Source organism: Ochotona curzoniae, unplaced genomic scaffold (assembly GCF_017591425.1).
Source record: "Ochotona curzoniae isolate NIBS_2020 unplaced genomic scaffold, NIBS_Ocur_1.0 contig_65, whole genome shotgun sequence".
NCBI lineage: Eukaryota > Metazoa > Chordata > Mammalia > Lagomorpha > Ochotonidae > Ochotona > Ochotona curzoniae.
Genome location: NW_024466508.1, coordinates 114,831 through 132,967, shown reverse-complemented (window position 1 = coordinate 132,967; position 18,137 = coordinate 114,831). Strand labels below are relative to the sequence as shown.

At 64.4% G+C, this 18,137-nt stretch overlaps 3 protein-coding genes across 3 annotated transcripts; all 3 read right to left on the bottom strand.

Moving 5' to 3' along the window:
* Nucleotides 1–75: 75 nt before the first annotated feature.
* LRRC24 (leucine rich repeat containing 24) lies at nucleotides 76–3,116 on the bottom strand. The gene is made up of 4 exons (XM_040991610.1): nucleotides 1,892–3,116; nucleotides 1,522–1,800; nucleotides 1,285–1,453; nucleotides 76–1,055 (listed from the first exon to the last, which is right to left on the bottom strand). Exons 1-4 carry the CDS (start codon nucleotides 2,087–2,089, stop codon nucleotides 169–171), a joined length of 1,533 nt encoding a protein of 510 aa, XP_040847544.1. The 5' UTR covers nucleotides 2,090–3,116; the 3' UTR covers nucleotides 76–168.
* Nucleotides 3,117–3,218: 102 nt separating this feature from the next.
* On the bottom strand, nucleotides 3,219–4,262 carry CUNH8orf82 (chromosome unknown C8orf82 homolog). Its single transcript, XM_040991561.1, has 3 exons — nucleotides 4,087–4,262; nucleotides 3,952–4,000; nucleotides 3,219–3,875 (listed from the first exon to the last, which is right to left on the bottom strand). The coding sequence occupies exons 1-3, from the start codon at nucleotides 4,246–4,248 to the stop codon at nucleotides 3,430–3,432; spliced, it is 657 nt and encodes a 218-aa protein (XP_040847495.1). The 5' UTR covers nucleotides 4,249–4,262; the 3' UTR covers nucleotides 3,219–3,429.
* A 246-nt stretch (nucleotides 4,263–4,508) lies between these two features.
* Nucleotides 4,509–17,651, bottom strand: ARHGAP39 (Rho GTPase activating protein 39). Its single transcript, XM_040991608.1, has 10 exons — nucleotides 17,515–17,651; nucleotides 16,158–16,592; nucleotides 14,193–15,501; nucleotides 12,199–12,760; nucleotides 7,203–7,295; nucleotides 6,113–6,186; nucleotides 5,668–5,867; nucleotides 5,335–5,426; nucleotides 5,078–5,247; nucleotides 4,509–4,833 (listed from the first exon to the last, which is right to left on the bottom strand). The coding sequence occupies exons 1-10, from the start codon at nucleotides 17,592–17,594 to the stop codon at nucleotides 4,639–4,641; spliced, it is 3,210 nt and encodes a 1,069-aa protein (XP_040847542.1). The 5' UTR covers nucleotides 17,595–17,651; the 3' UTR covers nucleotides 4,509–4,638.
* Nucleotides 17,652–18,137: the final 486 nt, after the last annotated feature.

Here is an 18,137-nt window from a genome sequence, read left to right as displayed (position 1 = left end):
CCCCAGTCCTGCTGACCCTGGGACACACTGCCCTCCCACGACCCCTCGCCCCACATACGGCTCGGCTCACTGGTCTGAGTTTGGGTTCCACCTTTACTGAGTGAGCACGCGTGCCGCCGGCCAGTCCCCCACAAGCCGGCTGTTGGTGGACGCCAAGCCGTGTGGTGCTCAGCAGTGGATCTCGTAGGCTCCGTGCGGTGTTGGGCGCAATCCCTCGGCCGGGCCCTCAGCGAGCAGCGGCTTAGAGCGGTTGATGACGAACATGGCATGCCCACGCTCGCCATGGAGCTCCTCCAGCTGCGCCGAGGTGCAGGGCCCGTCCGAGTAGTCGTTGGCGAACAGCACGCCCTCGCCTTGTGGCACGCAGCCTTTTTTGCGGCGCCGGCGCCGGCGGCAGATCATGGCAGCCAGCAGCAGTGCGGTGAGCGCCAGGAGCGCGATGGCCCCCGCCACGGCCGTCTGCGTGGCCAGGCCCAGGGCGCGGAAGGCCAGGCTCCCCGGCTCGAGCTGCGGCTCGTCACCGGCCGGGTGCGCGGGCAGGGGCACGGGGGCGGTGGGCCTGGCCCGGGACGCGTTGACCAGCAGGCGGAAGGGCACGCGGGCGGCGCCGCCGGCGTTGGCCGCTTCGCACTCGTACCGGCCCGCGTGCGCCAGCGTGACGTTGCTCAGGAACAGCATGCCGCTGCCCGTGTCAGCCACCGCGGGCTCAGGGTGGCCGTGCGCCGCGCCCTCCCGCTGGGCCCGAACCTGCAGCCTGCCCTCGCGCGGTAGTGGCGCCTTCCGCCAGGTGACCAGGGGCTGCGGGTAGCCCGAGGCCCGGCAGGCCACCCGCAGGTCGTCCCCCAGGTTGGCTGTGAGCTCCGGGGGCTCCACGTGCACGGAGGGCGGGATGCACACGAGGCTGCTGCCCGACACGTCCAGCAGACTCTGCAGTGCCAGGCGGGGCGGCTCGGCACACGTGATCCTCCTGCCCCTGGCACCCAGCAGCCGCTGGCCACCCTCCTTGATCCAGGCGCCCAGCCAGTGCAAGGCGCAGTCGCAGCGCCAAGGGTTCTCTGCGGGAAGAGGGGGGCCTGCGTGGCTGGGGTTCTGCTGGCAACAGTCCATAGGGTCATCTAGGGTGACTGTCCCGCCTCCAGCCCATTCTGACCTGGCCTTTGCTGACCGCCTCCCTCTGTCCTGCCCTGCCTGAGCACCCTGGACACCTGCTGCAGGCCACGGAGCACCTTGGCCCAGCGTGCCCTCAACTGTGACCAGGCTGGTGGCCTTGTCCCCGTCAAGTACCTGTGAGGCGCAGGACCTGAAGGCTCGCTAGGGGTTGCAGCGTCTCCCGGCTAATGGTGCCCAGCTGGTTCCTGCTGAGGTCGAGGAGGGCCAGAGAGGAGAGTCCCTCCAGGGCCTGCTCCTCCAGCAGCTCCAGGCTGTTCTCTTGGAGGTGGAGCTCCTGCAGCCGCTGAGGCAGAGGCAGTGGGTCAGGTCGGGGCTGCCCGGTGCGGGGCGGGAGCAGAGGTGGGCACTTACCGGCAGGTGCAAGAACGTGAAGTCCAGTAGCCGCGTCAGCTGGTTGCCGGCCAGGTAGAGCACGCGGAGCTGGGCCAGGCCTGCGAATGCGCCGCCCCGTAGACCGCGGAGCCGGTTCCGGGTGAGGGCCAGCTCCAGCAGGTGGGGCTGTGCGCGGAAGGCGCCTGCCTCAAGGGCGTGCAGGCTGTTGTTGTGCAGGTAGAGGCGGCGCAGGGCTGCCAGCGGAGCCAGGGCACCCGGTTCCAGGCGCACGATGCTGTTGTCCTGCAGGAACAGCGTCTGTGGGCCAGGCATGGGGGGCTTACTCCTCTGCAGGCGGCCTGCACACTAACCCTCTCATTCCTCCCCCTTTCTGTCCACTGGTGCCCACCTGTGTCCCAGCTGGGATCCCGGGTGGGACCCCACGTAGTCGCAGGGCGCCACACTCTACCGTGGTGCTGTAGCAGCGACAGGCGGCAGGGCAGGCGTCCGCACGTGCCAGGGGCCCGGACAGCGGCTGTGGCAACAGCAGCAGCAGCAGCATCGCGAGAGCCACCGGGGCCATTTCCTGTAGGCCGCTGGGGACCATAGGCTTGCCCCTCTGAGTCAGCCCCAGCGGGGCTCCTGCAGTGCCAAGGGGTGCCAACTGTGCCTGACTTGGAAAGTTACAAATCAGCTCAAGAAACCCCAGCAGAGGCTTTGCTGCCCTCCAGCTAGGGGTGAAGTGCAGAGGGCTCACTCGGGATTCCCAGGATGTGGATCTGGGGTGGGGAGCATCCCTGGGTCATGGGCCTGTCACGGCCCTGCGGGCGCTAGGACTGGTCCCTTGCTGCCCCACCCTACTCTTCTGGACAGTAAGGTGGGCTGCTGGGTCCCTCGGAGGTCGGCACACAAACCCTGCACATCAGGTGCTGATGGGGGATGGTGAGCAGACTTTTACTGGGGTCACTTGTCGGCAGGTTGGAAGCAGAGGTCCACAGGGACTCAGCAGCTATGGGATGCCCACTACCTCCCCAAAAGGGACTCGGGCCCCGGACGAAGGGTCCCTAGTGGGCTCTGAAGTCACCAAGTGTGGCTTTTAGTGTCACATGCAGCAGAGCCCCTGGCACCTGGGAATGGCAGCCAGCAGGCCAGTGTGAATGGTGGGGGACCCAGGACAGGGCCAGGGAGCACACAGGGTCCCTCGGGTTGTCTGAAGTCACCAGGGAGGCGGGCAGTACAGCAGTCAAGTTTAATGGAATTGCTTGGCTCAGGTGTAGGTGGTTCCAAGGGTGGGGACGTGTGGGGACACCCAGTGCTGCCCCTGGGATTGGTGTCCCAGGACTCAGCCTGACCGTGCCAGACACCCACGGCAGAGCTTTCCAGTAGAGGCAGTGGCTGTCTTCCCGGGGGCTCCAGGGGAGGGCCGCTGCCCATGCTGCCCGCCCAAGGGGTCTCGCACTGCAATGCTCAGGCCGGCAGCCACCCCAGATCCAGCCGCGTAGGGCTCCGCGGTGGCCAGCGGCGTCTCGCCGGCCTCATCGTGCAGAGACGGCCACGGGCCGTCCTGGTGCCCCGGCGCTCCGACCTCCCGCTCCCGCGCCGCTGGACCTGGCCGGGTCCGGGGAGGGCGTGGTCTCCGCCGCCCCACCCGCCCCGGTGACCTTGGGTCGCGCTCTCACCTGCGCTCCGGTGGCCGGCGGCTCCCCGCGGTGCGCGCGGCGGCCCAGCCCGAGCAGCGCCGGGCGGGGAGGGGGCGGGCGACGCACGCGCACCGGCTCCGCGCGGCTCGCCCGGGCCTGACGTCGCCAGCGCGGGCCAATCCCGAGGACACGCGGAGCGGGCGTGCGGGGCGACGTGGGCGAGAGCGGGGCCTGGCGCGGGGCCGCGCCCGCACCTCGGACAGCGGCGGCGCGACGCGGGGCGCCCCCGAGGGCCACCCCGCGCTGCTCAGGCGGGAGGGTCTCCGCGCAGCAGCGGGGCCAGGTCCATGGTGAGGGCGAGGCGGCGGCCCTGCCAGCGCACGTGCGAGGGCAGCGCGGGCTCGCCGGGGCCGCACTCGAAGGCCGCGCTGAGCTCCGAGGCCAGCGTGGAGCGCACCAGGCCCACGCCGCCCGCGCGCTCGGGCGCGGGGTGGTACAGACGCCCGTTGGCGGCCAGGGGCAGCAGGCGCGCCGGCTCGAAGGGCACGGACAGGGCCTCCCCGCCGCCGCAGTAGGAGAGGCGCGGGGGCCCGCGGCCCGCGGTCAGCAGGTGCGTGAAGACCACGGGCCGATCCTCGCAGCGCAGGAAGTTGCGCTCGCGGCCGCAGAGCGACAGGAACGGGAAGGCGGCCTCGTAGCGCCCGCTGCGGTTGCGTCTCAGGCGAGAGAAGAAGAAGACGAGGAACTGCGGGTCTGTGGGGACAAGGGGCACGGGCGCTGACCTCGCGGGACGCGGGGGGCCCCGGGCGGCTGCGGGGCGCCCCGGTACCTTTGAAGCAGGTGACGAAGTTCTTCATTTTGGAATCATCCAGGAACAGCTGAGGACGGAGGGCCGGCCCTGAGCGCGCACGCCCCGAGGCGGCCTCCCGGCCCTCCGCCCGCGCCCGGCCGCCCCCCGCCGCACCTGCCCCTGGTGGTCCACGTAGTAGAAGTACTCGCGCGTGCGGGCCTCCGGGCTCTGGCCCTGCGTGTAGGAGACGCCCGCGCCGCCGCCGTAAGCCCGGGCTGCCCGCGTCTGCGCCCAGGCCCGGGGCCCGGCCCGCAGCGCCCCGCACGGCCGCCACATCCTCCTGCTCGCCGGAAGCGGGCGGCGCCGCGCGCAACCCGGCCTCCGTGCGCCTCGGCCGCGCGCCCTGGCTCCGTGCCGGCGCCCTCCCGCCCGCGGCCCCAGGAAGGCGAGGCAGCGGCGATCCGTCTCCTTTATTCACACGGCGGGGCCCGCCGCCCGCGGGCTGGGTGTCCTCGTTTTTAATAAATAAAAACTCAACTCTAAAAATATATAAAACGGTGTGTGTGTGTGTGTGTGTGTGTCGGGGGGGTGGGGAGGCTCCGCACAGGCGGGGCGGGGACTGGGGCGGCGGCGGAGACGGGCTCAGGTTCCACCTGCCGGGCGCAGCTGGACGCGCGGGCCCCCGGCGTGGGGCCCGAGCGGGAGGCACTTGGGGTAGCCAGGCCGCTAGAGCACGCCCTCCATGAAGCTCGTGTCCAGGTGCTGGATGAGCACGCGCAGGAACGACATCTCCTTGCGCGTGTTCTCGAAGATGACGCGGGGGTCGTCGGAGCGGCACCGCAGGCAATTGGGCGCCATCACCATGGCCAGGTTGCTCACGTCCATCTTGGTGGCCGCCACGTTGGCCGGCTGCGCGAACACCTGCGAAGAGCGAGGGCTGAGGGCTGGGCGCAGGGCGCAGGGCGCGCAGGTAGCACCGAGGGCTGAGGGCGCAGGGCGCGTAAGCAGCACCGAGGGCTGAGGGCGCAGAGCGCGTAGGCAGCACCGAGGGCTGAGGGCGCAGGGCGCGTAGGCAGCACCGAGGGCTGAGGGTGCAGGGTGCAGGGCGCGCAGGCAGCACCGAGGGCGCAGGGCTGGGCGCAGGCAGCACCTCCTCCCCGCATACCTGCAGGAAGCGGATGAGGTAACACAGCACCATGCGGTTGACGCGCGGCAACGAGTGCACCACTGCCACGGCCGCCTCGGGGCTCTCGTAGTGCGCAATGCACTGGTCGTAGAACTCGTGCGGGATGAGCGGCTCCTCCAGCTCGCGGTACCACAGCTTGAGCAGTGATGCTGCGGGCACAGCGGGCTCAGCGGGGCGGGCATGGAGCCAGGAACCCGGTCACGCGGGGCGAGGGCAGGGACCTGCCAGGGACTCACCAGGGACATGCGGGTCCTCCAGGCCAGTGGGCACTTTCCACTGGTCCACCTGCAGCTTCAGGGCATTCACCTCATCGATGTCTCCAGGGACCCTGGCGGCAGCGCGGGCGTCAAGGAGCCGGCATGCCCCCCACCCTGGCTGCCCCCTAGCCTGCACACGCGTGTCCACAATTGAGGACGGTGGCTGCAGCTGCACTCGTGACTAGCAGCTTGCCAGGCAGAGACCCCCTCAGGCTCTCTGCAGTCCAGGGAGACTACTTGGGCCTGCAGGGTCCCCCAGGGCAGCGTCCGTACAGCCCCCTCCCCGTCCTCACAGTGGGCCCCTGGCCCCACCTGAAGATGCCCTCAGTCTGGTCGCCGTTGAGCGCTAGCACCTCCTCTGAGAGTCGCGTCTGCACCCAGGGCAGCTGCCGCTCTGGGTAACGCTCCTTCTGCATGGTCAGCACTTCCTGCAGCGCGCTGCCAAACATGGACGGGCTGAACACGGCATTCCTGGCGTGGCGAATCTCCTCCACATTGGGCTTCTTCAGGCCCTGCGGATACAGCGCGGCCTCCGTCCCAGCCTCTCACAGGGGTGGACCCCGCTGTGAGGCCACAAGGTGGGCAGGGGCTGCGCCCCGGGGACACTGCTTGGGCCTCCAACCAGGGGGCAGCCTTGGCCCACCCAGTTCCGGGCAGGTGACTAGGAGGGTCAGGACAGATGACCAGGCTCTCCAGGGCTTGCCGCCCTGCCCCTGCCTCCCCCGCCGGAGTTTGTGCGTCCTGTCAGCACCCGTACCTTCTTGGCCCCCGTCAGAGCCGCCTTCTGCAGCTTGTGGTAGCAGTACTTGGCATAGGTGCTCACAGCCACCCCTGGAAGAGAAGGCGCACCTGTCACCTGGGCACCCGGCCTGCAGGGAGTGTCCTGTGCCTCAACCCCCACCACCCCTCTGGCCAAGAAGGTGCTGGTAGGGCAGGGCTGGGCCAAGGCGAAGGCACCCATCAGGCAGGACTCTGCTTCGGCCACTGGATGAGGCCCTCAGCGTCCAGGCCCTCAGGTTCTCTGCAGTCTCCCACCCCCAGGCAGGATCCCTGGGACTTCCTCCTCCCCCACTCCCTTGCAGCAGGGGTCCTGACCCTGGGGTATCTGTGCAGGTTTGGGTAGCCCCCTCTGGGTGCACAAGAGGGTTTTGGAAATAAACGTTTCCACAGAGACTGAATCTCGGCCAAATGGACTCCAGGCTTCTTCCAGGGAGCTGGAGATCCCAGAAGGCAACTCCAGGTGCAGACCCCAAGAGCAGAGCACAGCAGGAGACCCCAGGAGGAAACTGCAGGTGCAGAGCCTCAGCCAGCTTAGGATTCAGTGCCCAGAACTGGAACCTTCGGGGCACCCCTGCCTGGAGTGGTTCCTGCAGAGCCCAGAGTCACCGGAAGAGGGGGTAGCCCTGTGGGGTCACTGTGGGGGTGGACCTAACCATTCCCTATCCCTCCCACCCCACCCACAGCACAGAGGGCCTGCCAGAGGAAGGTGAGCTTACACCACGGGTCTCGGGGAGGGGAACGGGCCCAAGGGGGCAGCCAGGTGCTGCTCCAGGGCAGGTGTACTGGCAGGATTCCTCTGAGATTGCCAGTGTGTGGTCCTGGTGTGGCTCTCCCCACTTGGGGTGCAGGAACAGCCCCCTGCGTTGGCCCTGGGTGTGACCACTCCCCAGGTCTGTCCTCTTGCCTGGGCCCATTATGGCCCCTCCTTCCCCAGGCGGGGACAAGAGAGGCTGCAGCTTGGTTAGTGCCCCATCCCCCCCAGCCCGGAAGCGGTTAGAGAGCAGGCCAGGCGGCCAGGGCTGGAGAGCAGAGCTGGCTGAGGCGGCACTGTGGCCGGCAGACCCTACCATCCGGCTCTTCAACATAGGGCTTGGGTTTCTTTCTCAATTTGCACTTCTTCTTAGCGTTCCTCTCCAGGAGCTGGCGCATGTGCAGCGTCACTGGGGAGCAAACACAGCGGTGAGGGCCCCAGGCTCAGCGCCCGAGGAGGGGCCTGTTACTGTGCAGGCACACGCAGGGCCAGGCGGGAGGCACCTGCTCGGCTCAGCCCGCTGGCTGCATGTGTGGTGAGGCTCTGGTGCAGTTGCAGTCAGAGACCAGGGCCCACACTCGCTCGTTGCTGCGACTCTGTGCTTCCACCTGCTCTGCCATTAGCCCTCCTTGCCAGCACCTGACAGTGGCATAGGCCAGCCCTCCACCTGCAGCACTGGCATCCCACATGGGCACTGCTTCGAGTCCTGGCTACTCCCATCCAGCATGATACTGATGTACCTGGGAAAGCAGTGGAGGATGGCCCAAGTCCTTGCAACCCTGCACCCGTGGGAAAGACCTGAAGGAAGCTCTGAGCTGGCCCAGCTCTGGCCATTGCGGCCATCTGGGAGTGAGTCCGTGGATGCACTGTAGTTCTGCCTTTTGAACACACAGATAAATCTTGGAATAAAAATAACCTTCTTTGTATCCACACACTTGATGCTTCCTGTCAGCCACTCACCCCCCAGTGCCAGGGCCAGGCCAGAGCTCCATCTGGGGTAGCAGGGCCCAGGACCTGAGCCGTCCTGTGCCACTCACCCCCCAGTGCCAGGGCCAGGCCAGAGCTCCATCTGGGGTAGCAGGGCCCAGGACCTGAGCCGTCCTGTGCCACTCACCCCTCACTGCCAGGGCCAGGCCAGAGCTCCATCTGGGGTAGCAGGGCCCAGGACCTGAGCCGTCCTGTGCCACTCACCCCTCACTGCCAGGGCCAGGCCAGAGCTCCATCTGGGGCCTCTATGGTAGCAAGGCCCAGACCTGAGTCATCCTGTGCCGCTCACTCCCCAGTGCAGGTGGGATTCATGGAGAATGCTGTGTGGCCAAAAGTGAGTGAACTTTCTGCAGTCCCTGGTCATGGAAGCAGCTTCTTAGAGATGAAAGTGTTGGAGGTCCAGTCAGCCAAGACAGGGCAGATACGCGTGTCAATACCAGGGGCACACATGGGTGTGTTCCTGAGATGTCGGCTCACTTGACAGGCAACGTGACAGAGGGGGAGGGAGGGAGAAGCCCTTCCATAGGCCGATTCGCCCCCTCCCAGTTGTTCCAACCACTGTCAGGACACTTTGGTGGGTGCAGGGACCCAGGCACTGGGGCCATCACCATGTCTTCCCAGAACTACAAGAAGGGAATTAGAGGGGCTAGCACTCCATCTGGCCAACCCTGGGCCTGAATTTTAAAAATGATTTGTTTTCATTTAAGAGACAGACACACACATTAATTCCCATTGCTGGTTCACTCCTTCACTCCTCAACTGGCTGCAACAGCCCCTGCAAACCAGGTGACACAGCAGCAGGAGCATCAGCAGGAGCTGGCTTGGTCCCAGGACCCTGAGACAGGTGCACGCGTCCCCACTGCTCCCAGCACCTGCCCAGGCCGTCCAGCGTGAAGACTGGAATACCTCATCCTATTCTGTGGAAAGCGTTTATGGCCTGAACAGTCACGCGAGCCATGAATGTGTCATTGCAACACTGCCGGAAGCTCGACACTGAGCTGCTTCCCAGGTGTGGTTACGAAGCATGGATACACTGAATCCACCAGGCAAGCCTCCCTACCATCTCCCTCCCCCAGGCAGGACACCCGCCTGCAGCCACCGCTGTGCCTACACATGTGCCTGCTGAGGACACTTTAGAATAACTGGATGATGTGCAGGTGTCCTGGACCCAACCACTACCAGGTGTGACAACCTGGCTCTTGCCATGCTGGGCAAGGCTCTGCCATGGTCTCCTGCTGGCCTCACGGCTGCTCCCATAAGCTGTCAGCGCCTGCCAGCAGAGCAGTAGCCCCTCAACCTTTAGCCTGCCCTGCCTGAAGCTTGTTGAGGGAGGGATGGGGAAGTTGTCAAGAGCTTTTCCATCCTTGTGGTGACGACCCCAAGGGTTTCCTCTGGGCCGTCTCTGGTGCCGACTCAGGACGACCCACTCTGCTGCCAGGGGCCACACAGACCTGAGTCAGTCGGCAGGATGAGTCCAGCAAGCCATCAGGGTTGGGAGCTTCTCTAACTACTGCTCCCTGGCTCTGGGCCCCTTCTCACATGAGTGCAGGCACCTGCTTCTGATGGGTGACTAAGCCAACGCTGACGAGTACCCAGTGTCCACTGGCCATCTGTTAGGGTTAAGCACCCCGTCAGTCCCTCAGACAATTGGCCCCACCCCATCCATTTCATCTGATTTTGCTTTTTCCTTCACTGATGTCTACCCTGCCCTTCAGTTTCCTTCTTAAGAAGTTTCTGGCTGGGCAGTTGGCTTCTGGGACGTGCACACTGTCATCAGGGCACCTGGGTTCAAGGGCTGACCCTTCCCCGGGCAGACCTGGGCGGAGCTCTAGGCTGACCTCAGCAGGGTTTAGCTCTGGCCGGGGCAGGCAGCTGGGAGAACCAGCAGAGGGGACACCATCTACCTTTCTAATAACAGTACGTGCAAGCTGATCAGAGAGGCTCTGGATGACAGACACTGGGGTCTCTGAGCTCATTCTCAACGCCGACCTGGTGCTGGGGACCTCAAGACACCTGAGTCCCTGGTTCCTAATGCTGAGACGGTCTATGGCCTGACTAGGATGGGCTAGACTGGCACAGCTGGGATGATTCAGATGCAGAACTTACGTCATGACCCCTGAACTGAGGCTGACCTCTGCCCCTTCCCTTTCCCGCATGGGTTCTCAGCCACTCAGGGGCCTGGCCAAAGCCCTCGCCTTTCATGAGTCAGGATCCCATATGGGTGCTCCACCTCCTTCCCATCTCCCTGTTTCCCTGGAAGCAGTCAAGGACGGCCCAGCTTTGGGACCCTGCACCTGTGTGCAGACCTGGAAGAAGCCCCTGATCGGCAGTTCTGGCCAGCCATTGCAGCCACTTGAGAAGTGAACCAGTGGACAAAGATCTGTCTCTCCTTTCTGCAAGTCTGACTTTTCTTTTTTTTTTTTAAAGATTTATTTTTATTATTTTTTATTGGAAAGGAGGATATACAGAGAGGAGAGGCAGAGAGGAAGACCCTCCGTCCGATGATTCACTCCCCAAGTGAGTGCAACGGCCGATACTATGCTGATCCGAAGCCAGGAGCCTCTTCCTGGTCTCCCATGCGGGTGCAGGGTCCCAAAGCCTTGGGCCGTCCTTGACCGCCCTCCCGGGCCACAGGCAGGGAGCTGGAAGGGAAGCGGGGCTGCCGGGATAGAACCGGTGCCCACATAGGATCCCGGACGTGCAAGGCAAGGACCTTAACCACTGCGCCACCGCGCCGGGCCCAAGTCTGACTTTTCAATAAAAAAAAAAGTGACTGAGGAGCGAGCCACATCCCTGAATCTGCCAGTCTCCTTTGCTGCTTGGAAACGGGTCTCCTTCCTCTGTCCTCTCTGCCCTGTGTGTGATGTCTGCAGCAACAACACGGCCAGCCGTTTCAGCATGGTGGTGCAGTTTGCCGGCATTTGCATGAGTCACCGCGCACCCCAGCACTGTCTCCTGAGCACCCAGGAGCCCCTGTACCATCCCTTTACAGTATGCACAGGCCCCAGGGAGTCTGTCCTCCCTTCTTGGGGAGCAGAACTGCCGGTTCATGGCGGGGGATCCACCCAGGTGCTTCTGAGCGCGTGCTGGACTCTGGTGTACGTGTGCACTGCCAAGCGTTCCTCCACAGCCCCAGCCACATTAGAGGCCCCATGGACAAGATGAAGTTACTGAGATGTGGCTCCCCGTCTCTGGGCATGGTGCTCACATGCTGGGGGCAATCCAGGGCCATGTGCCAGGCGCAGGAACCAGTCCCATTTCTGCCTGTCTCTGCACACTTCACACAGCCAGAATGGGCTGTGGGACCGAGCTTCCCCTCCTGGGCCCACGTGTCACACTCAGAAGGCAGTACTGCCAGGGCAGAGCTGGTTGACGTGGGGCTGAAGGATTCAAGGCTGAAAAGCAGCAGCCACCTGCAGGAGGACCCAGGCTGCTGCAGGACCAAGCAAAGCCCAGGCCCTCCCTGTGGCCTTTGCCCAGCCTAGGGGGACTCAAAGTAAAGGGTCACACAGAGGCTTCTGTAGTGAGCTGGTGGGACAAGGTGCCCCAATACCCGCGTGTACCCTCTCAGAAGGTGGTGGTCAAGCTCCTCAGGGAGTCCTGTCTGCTGGAGGGCCTGGGTCCTCTCCACTTCAGCCAGATGCCTACCCCTGTGCTACAGGCCGTACCACGTCCACATATCCTGCAAGGCCAAGGCGGCTGCAGCAGGCCCACCAGGCCCCCTGTGCTGCTCGGTCTGGCCCAGGGCTCTGCCAGGTGCTGGACATCCAGCCCCTCGGGAGGGCCATGGCCAGGCTGAGCTGAGCTGTGACGACACTCCTGCAGCTCATGGCACAGCTCTGGCCCCTCCTGATGCCAACCAGTGTGCACTGGCCTGCCTGTACCTCTGGCAGGGTCCAAGGAACAGCTCATTGGCCACCCCTGATGGCCAGGCAGCCCCAGGCTGCTGGGCATTGGTCCCTAATGCAGGCACTGCCTCACCTGGGATCCATGCTGGAAGGCTGTAGACCCACCCTGTACTGCCGCTGCTTCCACATCTGGATTCCCAGCAGGTAGACCAGCCCCACGGTTGAGCCAAGGAGAGGCCTGAGCAGGACTTGGGCTCTGTGGATACCACAGCCAGGCTAGGCTGGACTGTGAAGCACAGCCCTAGAGGCCTGAGCAGTAGCATGTGTGTGCACACGTGTGTCCGTGGCAGTGCTGTGCTCTGGGCCCTGCTGGCTGAGTGACCGGTGGCATGGCACCGCCAGCAAGCCCTCTTGGTGGCCCTCCCTGTGGCTGTGGCACCTCAGCTGGTGGGGCCACAGGCCACACACATCTCTTACCTTTTGTGTCGTTGACAGGGTCCATGTGCCGGTAGATGTAACCCTCTAGGTAGGAATGGAACTTAGGTGTCGGTGGGAAGAAGGCCAGGCAGATGGCCATGAGCTCCCAGCCACGGGCCAGGCTCTCCAGACGGAAGTTCTCCGTGGTCTGCCGGCACAGCTGGATGTAGAGCTCATCGCGCAGTCCCTGCACGCTCCACCCCTTGGTGGCAATCTCCAGGGCCACATGCAGTGGGTCCGCCTTGGCCCGCCGGTCACCCATGTACATCTGGATCAGCTTGAAGACCTCGCAGGCCTCCTTCTTGACATGTCGGTCACTGGTCACAATCATGGGCTTCTTGATGGACTCGCTGCTCCAGGCCAGCATGTTGGCAATGGATACCTTGCGGCGGAACAGACCCTGGGTATGCCTGTTGAAGTGCTCACAAGCCCAGTTCTCAATGTCAGTCTCAGAAGATGGCTTGCGGAGTGCGAAGGTGGGGAAAACACAGCTGGAGCTGGGCACCACGGTGCGGCTCTGCCGGCCGTTCTCAGACTGGACACAGGCACCCAGGTCCTCAGACTGGGAAGGACATAGAAGACGCTGGTTGTTAGGACTGTGCAATCAGGCACATGTGGACCACAGCTATAACAGGTGTGACCTGGCACATGTGGACCAGCCACAGGAGGTGTGAGCATGTGGACCAGCCACAGGAAGTGTGAGCACGTGGACCAGCCACAGGAGGTGTGAGCACGTGGACCAGCCACAGGAGGTGTGAGCACGAGGACCAGCCACAGGAGGTGTGAGCACGTGGACCAGCCACAGGGGGTGTGAGCACGTGGACTAGCCACAGGAGGTGTGAGCACGTGGACCAGCCACAGGGGGTGTGAGCACGTGGACCAGCCACAGGAAGTGTGAGCACGTGGACCAGCCACAAGGGGTGTGAGCACGTGGACCAGATACAGGAGGTGTGAGCACATAGACCAGATACAGGGGTGTGAGCACGTGGACCAGCCACAGGAGGTGTGAGCACGTGGACCAGCCACAGGAAGTGTGAGCACATGAACTAGCCACAGGAGGTGTGAGCACATAGGCCAGATACAGGGGGTGTGAGCACATGGACCAGATACAGGGGTGTGAGCACGTGGACCAGCCACAGGAGGTGTGAGCACGTGGACCAGCCACAGGAAGTGTGAGCACATGAACTAGCCACAGGAGGTGTGAGCACATAGGCCAGATACAGGGGGTGTGAGCACATGGACCAGATACAGGGGTGTGAGCACGTGGACCAGCCATAGGGGGTGTGAGTCACTCAAACTCACTGCTAAGTTAAGGTTGTTGAGGTGAGAAGTGGCTGGCCAGTCTGGTGGACACATCAGAGCCGGCTCCCCACATCATAGCCTGCTGCCCACGGGCAGCCATGTGGTCAGTGAACTTAGGCAACATGTGTGCTGTGCTGCTCCCATTCAGCCAGTCTTCAGGAGGGGACCAGGCATGCAGCATGGCGAGAGAGCTAGAGTGAGCCTCTAGACCCCCCTTTGTGTGAGCCAGGACTGACCCGATGCTGTGAGTCCCAACCGCCCTTGGTCCAAGGTCTGCAGGCTCAGGCTCCCGCCTCCTGCGGGCCTCTCCCCTGCCTGTGTCGCTGTCAACCCTCCCAGACTGTGACAACACCAAGGCCACATGGCCTCCCAGGAGGCTCAGATGGACTAGCCAGTTCAGCTTGAGAAAGCCCGACATACAGGTCACTGGAGAGACCAGACACAAATGAGCCCTCGCCCACCTCTCCCTGGCCGTCTGAGCCTGCAGCAGCTTAGTGTGAAGGTGAGAAAATGGCCACTGGAACCTCTGCTGGACCAAGAGCCGCTGCATGCCCACTGCTGGACAGGGGAGCAGCCTCCTGGGGGGACCAATGGCTTGTTCCTGGAGCCACAGGGAGAATACGGCTTGCGGCTCCTGCTCAAGGAACTTCACTAGAGGCCTTGGCCCACATCCCAGCCTCGTGGGCACCCACCTGTGAGGGGTGGAGGTAGGGCTCCGGGGAGGCCAGGTTGGTCTGCACCGACACACTCTTCTCTAGCAGGACCTGGGGGAAGCCAAGCTTCTCGAAGGCACCCCTCCTCCAGTGTTTGCCATCCTGCTGCGCCAGCGCCTCGTCCTCGCTGAAGGCACGCACCACGGGCCCGGGCATGGGCATGGGCACAGCCCCGTCGCTCTCATAGCCTGAGCCGTCCCGCTGTGAGTCCCAGCTGCCCCTCTGCTTCATGTGGAAGTGAGCCTGCTGGGCTTCCCAGGCCAGCTGTGCCTGTGCCAGGTGCGGCTCCGTGGCGCCGTGCCCGGCCTCGACCTCGGCCTCAGCACGCTTCAGCTGTGCCAGGCCTGCGGTGTGTTCCTCCGCCACCGGCTGCTCGCCCAGCAGGTCCCCGGGACTGTCATTGGGCGGCGGGCATGGGGAGGGCTTCCGACTCTTCCTCTTGCGTGTGCCCGGAGAGTAGCCGGAGGAGGACAGAGTGTCCTGCTGGCTGGACCAGGACATGGCGTCCTCCCGGGCCCGGGGCTGCGTGTGGCGCGGCTCGGAGCCCTCCATGGTGCTGTAGTCCCCAGAGCGCACGCCCAGGCGCTGGTCCCTCAGCAGGCAGGGGCTGGGCTGCAGCGAGTAGGAGCCGCCGCCTGGGTTGGGGGTGTACTTGTGCCGGGGGCCTGTGCGCAGCTTGGGGCTGGAGCCGGCCTGCTCCACATACACCAGCTGTCGCACATACTCCTTGCCCACAGGGCTGTACTCCAGGCCCACGAAGCGCTCGGGGCACTTCTGCTTGGTGAGCACCAGCTGCTGGCAGGGCGAAGTGGGCGCCTGCCGGGCCGCCGGCAGCAGGGCGCGGGGCTTGCGGCCCGGGGACCTCTGAGGGGAGCCGGCCTCATACTGCACGTCCATGGGTGGCTCGTCGTAGATGGGGGCCTGGTACTCCACAGGAGGCTCCTCGTAGAGGGGGGGCTCGTAGCCATAGCGCGGGGAGGATGGCTGTGAGTCGCCGGACGGCTTCCGGGGTTGGCCCAGCAGTGGGGAGCAGCTTCCCAGGGGCTCGGCCCTCTTCAGGAACGGGGCCGGCCTCCTTTCGGGGAAGAACACGGAGCCGTCTGCATCCGGGGTGAACGTCTGCAGGACAGGTGAGTGCTGGCTGCCTGAGGGTCTACGGGCACGAGCCCCCGGCTGGCTGTCCGGGCTGTAGCCATTGCCTTGGGGAGCCAGGAAGCTGGGCTCCCGGTCAGCCACCTTGATGAGCATGCGCTCCTTGGTGCCCGCAGTCCAGCGCAGCGACGAGGTCCTGGAGGGGTAGACAGGGGTCACTGGCCATCCTATCCTTGGGCACTGCTGCTCATCACTGGGCTCACCTGGGCAGTGAGGCCCGCACAGCTGCCCCAATCCTGCCCTCACACCAGGAGGTGGCTCTGTTCACCACGCACCACAGGTGCCGGTGGCAAGGTTGGGTGCTGGGCTCAGCTGCACACTCGGGCCAAAGCTGCCAGGAGCCTCAGAGTCTCAGGGCCCAGCTTCCTCATGGAGCTCCTTGACCCCGGCAGGGCTCCTGCCTGTCCTCACCTGATCCCCCTTTCTCCTCTGTAGAGTGACAGCACCTCCCCTGTGGAAGGCAGTATTGTGTGCCCTCAGGCGCCCTCTGCCCCACAGATGGGACCGTGAGAACCTCCAGCTTAAGCATGGGGCAGGCTCCCAGGAGCCCCCTTCCTTCCCAGACATGGGGTGTCTACCACTGAGCACAGGGGCGGGCAGTGGCCAGTGCACAGTCCTCAGGCCAGGCAGCCAGGAGGCCACATGCTGAGAGGCTGGTCGCCCTCTGGACTTGGAGCACCGGCCTTCTGCCAACGCAAGGGCACAGAGCGTTTTGTGTGGCTGTGGCCCCAAGCATCCGCCACAAGTACGACCCTGCCCCATCTTCCCAAGGCCAGGTTCTGCCCTCCTCACCTGCCACTGTCCTCCTTCACTGCCCCGAAGGGCACTGGTTGGCCACGGCCGGGCCTGGCCGGTAGCTCCTGAGCACGGTCTGCCTCGTCAGGCTCCAGGGAAGAGCTGGTGCTGCCCTCGCGGCTGACGCTGCTGCCGCGGCCCGGGCTGCTGTCAGCAGAGGCGCGTGGGGACTCGGTGTGCTGCTTCAGGGTCTGCAGCTTGGCCAGCGGGATGATGTCGCAGTGGTGTGGCCGGTGCCACACGGTGCGCTGCGAGCTGGCATTGTAGTAGTAGAAGCGGGACGTGTTGGGGTCGAAGAGCTCCCACCACTGGTTGTCACTGGTGCGTTTGATCCGCACGCCGGCCGGCGGGTCCCACACACATTCGCCTGACACCAGGTTGGCGTACATGCGCTCGCGTGTGCGCGGCTCGATAATCTCCACCCACTCCAGCCTACGGGACAAGGTGGTGAGCGTTGCAGGTGGCCCGGGCACTGCCTCCACCCACGGCCACCAACACCGCACCTCTGCAGAGAGCTGAAGGGTCAGGCACAGGCAGAGGACATTGCAGCTTCTGCAAGAGTTCCCATGGAGGCACACAGGGCATCCAACCTCCCACACCAGAACACAGGGGCATTCCTGCAGCCCTGGGGGTGCAGAGCAGCCGGAGGGAGTGAGCTGCCACAAGACCACTCAACATCATTTCCTGAGCATCATGCCATCAGCGGAGAAAGGGAGCTGATGGGACACGGATTCAGTGTAAGGCTGTGCACACATTGTTGGGGAGGGCCCCAACATGGTGTGTTTGCACACAGGCAGTGTGGGGAGGGCCCCAGCAAGGGGTGTGTATGTGTGTGTGTGCACAGGCAGTGTGGGGAGGGCCCCAGCATGGGGTATGTGTGTGTGTGTGTGTGCGCACAGGCAGTGTGGGGAGGGCCCCAGCATGGGGTATGTGTGTGTGTGTGTTTGCACACAGGCAGTGTGGGGAGGGCCCCAGCATGGTGTGTGTGTGTGTGTGTGTGTGCGCACAGGCAGTGTGGGGAGGGCCCCAACATGGTGTGTTTGCACACAGGCAGTGTGGGGAGGGCCCCAGCAAGGGGTGTGTATGTGTGTGTGTGCACAGGCAGTGTGGGGAGGGCCGTAGGGGTCAAGTGTGGGTTGAGTGGCACAGGGGTCTGCGGAGCTGGGCTGGTTCCTGGGGGAAGCTTCCAGTACCAGCTTGGCAGGGACCCCAGCAGCAAGGGCTCAGGGCTGCGGTGTGGCTGTGCCCAGGACTGGCAGAGCGAGGCCCAGTGCCAAGTGCTGGGGGAGTGCAGTGGGCGAGCAAGCCCCACTCCTGGCTGCCCCCCTTTCTAAGGTCCCTGGAACTCCCTTACCTGGTGCTGGATCCCGATGTCCGGGGCTCGGGCCCGTCCACATTGTGACTCCTGCATTCATAATCTGGTGCCTGAGACATGGCCGGCTGCTCCTCAGGGCAGACACACGGCGTCAGTGGACGGTCAGGACCGTCTCAGGCAGGAAAGTGCTGCCCTGTGGACATGAATGGCTTATTATGGCCATGCTGCCCCATGGGGTGTGGTGGAGAAAGTCACCCATCATGCAGACCTCTCCCGGGCAGCGCTGGGCAAACATAAGGGAACCGGGGGCCTCCCCACAGCCTCCGAGCAGCCTAGGCCACTCCACGTTGAGATCGGGGGATTCGACCTCTCCCTGCACCACACACAAGATTTCAGTTCTATTCAAAGGCAGAGTTACAGAACCCTCTCCCCCATGAGGGCTCGTTCTCTCAGTGCCCATGCTGGCCACAGGCTTGGCCAGGTCTCTCCTGGGGGCCTGGCACCACTGCCTGCTGCATTGTCTTCACAGCGAGGCCCCAGACTCTGACACTCAAATGGCACCTGTGTCCCAACCACATCCAAGCTGCTGTAGATGCCTGCTCCTCATAACAGCTTTAAAAATGGGTCTTGTTTATTTTTTCAGAAATCAAATTTATACGAAA

Excerpts from the sequence above, each read along its gene's own strand:
- LRRC24 (XM_040991610.1), bottom strand. The coding sequence starts at position 2,089 with ATGGTCCCCAGCGGCCTACAGGAAATGGCCCCGGTGGCTCTCGCGATG. Across the intron at positions 1,801-1,891 it reads GGATCCCAGCTGGGACACAG|ACGCTGTTCCTGCAGGACAA; the intron begins GTGGGCACCAGT and ends CCTGGCCCACAG. Across the intron at positions 1,056-1,284 it reads TCAGGTCCTGCGCCTCACAG|AGAACCCTTGGCGCTGCGAC; the intron begins GTACTTGACGGG and ends CTCTTCCCGCAG.
- CUNH8orf82 (XM_040991561.1), bottom strand. The coding sequence starts at position 4,248 with ATGTGGCGGCCGTGCGGGGCGCTGCGGGCCGGGCCCCGGGCCTGGGCG. Across the intron at positions 4,001-4,086 it reads ACGTGGACCACCAGGGGCAG|CTGTTCCTGGATGATTCCAA; the intron begins GTGCGGCGGGGG and ends CTCCGTCCTCAG. Across the intron at positions 3,876-3,951 it reads CTTCGTCACCTGCTTCAAAG|ACCCGCAGTTCCTCGTCTTC; the intron begins GTACCGGGGCGC and ends TTGTCCCCACAG.
- ARHGAP39 (XM_040991608.1), bottom strand. The coding sequence starts at position 17,594 with ATGTCTCAGGCACCAGATTATGAATGCAGGAGTCACAATGTGGACGGG. Across the intron at positions 6,187-7,202 it reads CTATGTTGAAGAGCCGGATG|GGGTGGCTGTGAGCACCTAT; the intron begins GTAGGGTCTGCC and ends CTTCTCTTCCAG. Across the intron at positions 5,427-5,667 it reads CAGACTGAGGGCATCTTCAG|GGTCCCTGGAGACATCGATG; the intron begins GTGGGGCCAGGG and ends CGCTGCCGCCAG.